General features: G+C 43.1%; 1 protein-coding gene across 1 annotated transcript in view; it reads left to right on the forward strand.

Moving 5' to 3' along the window:
* The window catches only part of LOC135493473 (putative carbonic anhydrase-like protein 2), a 96,069-nt gene extending 91,626 nt beyond the window's left edge, over positions 1-4,443 (forward strand). Inside the window, exons 9-10 of the mRNA XM_064780836.1 lie at positions 39-78; positions 292-4,443. Coding sequence (XP_064636906.1) covers positions 39-78; positions 292-314 — 63 coding nt within the window. The 3' untranslated portion in view covers positions 315-4,443. The remainder of the gene's footprint in view (positions 1-38; positions 79-291) is intronic.
* The last annotated feature ends 1,557 nt before the right edge of the window (positions 4,444-6,000 follow it).

Here is a 6,000-nt window from a genome sequence, read left to right on the forward strand (position 1 = left end):
TTAGACCACTTATTTTATGCGTTGTTTATTCATTCCAGACCCGGTTGTGTTCAGTCGAGAAGGAGGTATTTTATGAAGGTAGGCATGCATAGATGATGCTGGAAGTAGGCGTGCAATCGCCACGACTAACTAATAAAAATTGTAAATACTTTATTTAGCATCAAATAATCAAATATATAAAGCAACGTAGACTGACAAAATTCATCAGATCATAGCGCAAAGTGTGTGAAGAATTGACCTTGTACAATTTCCATAGACGTGCATGATCATCGGCAAATATCCTTTTTTCAGCCAATATCCCGGAGAGACTATGAGCATATGAGATCACATGAAGAGTAAAATACGGCAGAGATCTCAGCAGACGCGCGATCAGATCTATGCAGGGTGAGGTCGGGGCTACTGGACCAATATGGCGCCGAGCTGCATACCGCATGATGCAATACCGCACAGAAAAGAAAAAGAAGACTTATGCAGGACCAAAAACATGGCCGACGATAAATATGGCGGCGGTGTAGGTCATGTGACACGCACGTGACTTCGTGTTGGCTTCTGGCGCCAGAGCAACTGCATGTAGGGTTGCGCCGAGTCGTAACTGGAAAGTAATGTCTGGACTGTGGTATGCTTGGCATTTAGGTTCACTGTAGTTGGACTTCTCAATGACGATACAGGCAGTGCTAAATGATGAACGACTGGAATAGAAAGAACGCCAGGCAGCCGGCATTAGTCGTGAAGTCAGAGAGTTGTGGCTATGCTTTCTCATTCTTATGGCGACGTTTCGGATAGGTTACACTGTGGGTTGTCAAGTGTCTGATTGATCCATAGGACAAGTGCTGTGTTTACAAGTAAGTGTCGTGTCACACAAAGAAGGGAGTAGCCAAATGACACACACACACAGAACTGCTCACAGCTAAAGTAATCATATCATCGTAAGCTATTGCATATGATGAGTTCTTGGCTCGACAGTCACTTGGACATTTACCAACGCGGTAGGAAAGATTTGAGATTCGCAGCAACTTTGACCTGTAGCCATAGCGCATCTGTTGGATTGACCAAACATGCCAATATCATTACTTTTTACGGCTTCGTAAGATGCTTTTTTCACGTTGGTTTGTAACAGTTGGCTACGTGAGGTGGCCACATCATTAAAGCACTCAAATCTGACAGTCATGAAGTGATTCTTCTCATAAGTCGATGCTGGCAGGGTGATGTGTTTGCTGAAATGGCCAAAAATAAAAGAACTGGCATTGAACATGCTGGCTGGCCTGGACAATACCGGTGGTGGGTGCCTTCCAAGTTTCCAGCTCTATGACACGATATAAGTAACCTTCTGGTGTAGACTGTGGCTGAGACATTTTGACGAGGTTCTAAAATTGCAAGCGCTACAATTGCATTCCTTTGATATCATCATTTATACATGGGTTCCATTTTTGTTTTATGCGCACGCGCACAAACTCTTTCCTGCCGGCCTCGTGCCTTGGTACAATTTATTACGAGGCCGGCAGAAAACAACATGAAAACAAAGATGAATGGCACCTTGGATTGAAAATATGTGAGAGGGGCACAAAAGCAGCCAAGGGGTATTTTTCACTTGGTTTGTATCGCTAGGATTATCAGATGTGTCAGTATAGGCCTACTCTGCAGCTGGAGGCTTCGGCAAAGGTGGATAAATGGGGCTGGGGCCGTGGAATAGTTAAGAAAACTACCAGTAAAATCGCGGGATTACACATCTACAGCAATGTACATGTAAAATGGGCCAGTGATTTCCGTGTATCGGGAGATAAGGGTCAGGGTGGGGTTGGGGCGCTTCGATCACTGTATCAATATGCAGGGCGATACACTAGAATAGTAACGATACCATGTATTTTTTACCTGTTACTTTGAGGTGCTTTTGTACAAACGAACAAATATATTGTTCAATTTATACTTTCTGTGGTTGAAATAGCACTTTGTACAGTACAGCACTGCATCTTGCAAAGATGTTCGAAAATAAATCATGGTGTATGTAGCACTTTCTCGAAGTCCAAAGATGTACGAAACAGTACATGCTACCATTTGAAGGCATTTCGCATGCAGGTAGTGGTGTCCACGTGGAAGTCTCTTGCGGATTGTACAAGTCATAGACTGAGATTTCAGAAGTAATTTCCTTGGCCAAAACGGCATTTACTCCTTTGTTATCTTGCCAAATTGCAAGAACAAGCGTTCACTCGCAAGCTAACGTGAATAGCTCTGTGAAAATACCTTTTATTTGATGACCATAAACTCTGCCAAAGTGTGGTTTTGCGTTTGAGAAGACCCAAACCATGAACCAATGCATCACGACTAGTGCACTGTGGAGCGCGTTTTGCCTCAATATGATTTGCAATGCATTGTCGTGTGTAATGCATTGCATTTTAGCTACGGCGGTTCCTTCTGAAAGGAGGAGTAGATGCAAACTGCTTGTCATTCAATCGAGTTCGAACTGAAAAATTTATATACAAAACAACCAGTACTTAAAGGTTTAGTACAACTTTGACTTTGACTTCGTATAACAAAAGGGTATAGGCCTATCAACAGGCGCACTGATTCGATGTTTGTACTGGGTTAAGCAAGTTTTAAGGAAAAATGTCTTTTCTAGTCCCATCTTTTATAACGCCTCCGAATATAATCAGGAATACATGTCAAACTTATAATTTCATACAAAATGTGCTGTCGTGGTGTCCACCGTCTGTTTACCTATATTATTACTAGTAAGTTTTCTTCCATTGACGTACGGTATACATGTATATGCATCTGTAATTATCCAGGTTTTTATATATACAAGGTTTATCTTCAACTCAAGTTACGGCCAAGTTCTGGCAAACAGCAACCGGTGCCAGTGACTTTAGTGAAAGCACGCGCTAGATTGATGGTGAACAGATATGGCCTTTCTCCCGTGTGGATACACTTTTACCGAGGCACCATCTGAGAACATACCGTGGATCCATGCACAAACACGTGTGTTCCGTAAGCAGGTGGCACTGCCATGGGTACGTTTTCAATGAAACAAATTTACCCAATGAAACGAATGTTTATACCGGTAATGGACCAAAATAGACACCCCGAATATTTTCCAAACGGATGTCAGAGGGGTAATGCACTGACGGTGCTTTAACCTATCGATTTCACCAGTCACAGAAGATCGGGTGGATCTATTTTGTCACTTGAAATCTATTCCCCAATCACGTCCGGTCAATAGTTTGGGCACGTGGGAATATAACATCCCATCTCCTTCCCTGCTGTTCGGCAATATGTATGTTTCGTTTCATGTAGCCCCACTCGTCACTTTATTCCTGGTCAATGCACTTTAGTATACTGTAGACATTCATGAAAAGACGATGCAAAGATAATGTAGCATTTTAACGTAATCGTGCACAATTTTATGTTTGTTGTTGAGAAACATTGTAAGAGTTATCTGTTTGTTATTGATGATAGATATTTGTAGAACATTTACCTTGTGGTGTCATGTAGCTTTTCTAAGTGATGAGAACAGTTGAAAGGAATTAAGAGCTTGACAGCATTTAAAGAGAGACTGTAGACAGGTGTTGGTCGATGAAGTTAATACACGAAACAACCGGCAGGTGTAGCTGCTGTTTCACAGTAGGTACATCGACACTGTCAGTGCACTTGCGAGGATTTGTTTAGTCACTCAGTCAAACCAAATCAGTTCCCTATCACATGTAACTGTCACGGAAATAAGGATTCTGCCTATAGTCTCCCTTTAACATATAAACAGAAATTAAAGGTATTCCACGTCTCATATTGCCAATTTCAACCTACGTTTCAACTAAAATGTATGTTTTATTTCACCAAAAATCTTTCATTGGTGTCAAGTTCTTATACACTTTCCTTTTCTTTATTGTGCTTCTCCAGACAGTAGAAAGATTCTGGTAGAATTTTAGTGTGTCATTGATTTTATTTCAGAGCGGCTGCCATGATAATAGGCAGGTTTCGCAACCCTCGCGACGACGTACGAACTATGAAGGTCAGTGGACATCAAGTCCTGCGCTGATTCATTTACGGGACACCCCTTATTCATCAATCTTACTCATGCGTCCCCATAGTTGTAGAAGGTAGTACTTTTCTATTCAACAAACAGTACACATCTCTTGCTTATACTCCCCCTTTAAGATACCAGCACCCATAAAAAGCCTTATGACTGACTATTCGACCGTTAGTGTTTAGAGATTTTGTCTTTGTTAAATTGTATGTATTGTTGGCTAGTGAACCATGTATAGAAATATAGACTAGGAATATAGCCTGCGAAACCCAGCCGTCAATAACTCCTCTAAATGTATCAGGAACTATCGGCGGCTGAAACCGCAGTCTGACCAGTTACTTCATGTTATACCAATTCCAAGTAAAGAACAATTTGTAAGACATTATGTAATCACCACCGATATGTAAATATTTTTGTAATAAAATTGAAAGTGAAAATAACCCTGGATTTTTTCAAATCATCAGCAGCCAGAGTCGAGTCGTTTTTGTGACACGGTGGAGCTGCCAGGCTCAAGTCGTCTGGCTGTGACTGTCTCATCTCCCGCACCGTGTCGGCGACACGATTGAGCAGCAAGGCCTGGCGCAGTCTGGTTGTGACTGTCTCATCTCTCTCTCACCGTGTCGGCGATATGATGGAGCAGCAAGGCCTGGCGCGGTCTGGTTGTGACTGTCTCATCTCTCTCACCGTGTCGGCGACATAATGGAGCAGCAAAGGCCTGGTGCGGTCTGGTTGTTGCGACTGTCTCATCTCCGATCACTGCAACAGTGCCATTTCTTAGAGCTAGTGCCAGCTCTCATAAAGAGAACAAGGACAATACGTTGTCGCACCGAAACTGCTGGTAGCTCTTCACAACTAGGACACCTGAGACAGCTGCTCCCCTATTCGGCCATTCCATAACAGCCAGATCTCACGAAGCGAACTCAGTGCCCAGGTCACGTAGCGCTTCACAAACAGAATATACGAGACAGCTAGTGTCACAACCAGTGGAGACAAGTGTGCAGCCTCAAAGGAAAAGTGGGATGTTCTTCCTCGTTCTCAAGTAGGCCTAAAGTCACAACCGGTTGGAAGAGGAGTACACCGGCGAGTGGTGTATTGAGATGTTGTTCCTTGTACCAAACATCGGACACTCACATCGGAGACGGAATGTGGTCTACAGGCGCAACCAGTGGAGACAAGAGTGCGAGGAACAACATCACACCATACCGATTCTGACAGTCCTCATGTCTCCACTGGTTGTGACTGTAGGCCTACTCCCGTCCCTGCTGTGAGTGTTTCTGGGACTGATGTTGGGTTCAAGTAACAACATCACATTTATACGCTGGTCATGAATGTACAAACCGTCAGACCAAGACACACCCGAAGACGGTAGTTAGGACTACTGTCACAATTAGTTGGGACAAGAGGTCAGTACTCGTCGGTCTAAATATGATACCGCTGTGTTTCTACGATCAATGTCTCGATCAATGACAAGTGATTCCATAGCATGACATTTCTTCATGACCGCGCTAGGGTGAAGCAGCGTAATTCTATAGAGTGGCTTGGAGATAAAGATGCGTTCTAATGTGAATTTTATTGATGGCAGCTAAGGAGAAATACACATCATCCTGGCACCAGTGGTTTTCAACGCCGCCTCTCGATATTAGTATACGAGGTAGGTGTTTCAAAAACCTGAATCTCAGGATGATATTACATAGAAAGAAAATAGCTATCTTCTGTGATTGGGTGCGTGCGTCGTACCTGGCCCGCGATGGTACCAGTTCTGAAAGAAACAACCTGAGCTGGATGTCATTTTGCTGGTCAATCAACTTTATCAAGGATGAGAGTTGACAACTTCAGTAAAGGCCTTATAGGCTATTTCTCGCTGCGATTTCTGCTCTGGGGAAGCTACGCACGGTCCAAATAGATACAGTGAATACCTAAAAATAACCTACCAGTGCTTTTTGCGCTTTTAAAGAATAACACTTCCGCTTTCGGGTATTTGTATG

This window comes from Lineus longissimus, chromosome 9 (genome assembly GCF_910592395.1).
Source record: "Lineus longissimus chromosome 9, tnLinLong1.2, whole genome shotgun sequence".
Taxonomy (NCBI): Eukaryota; Metazoa; Nemertea; class Pilidiophora; order Heteronemertea; family Lineidae; genus Lineus; species Lineus longissimus.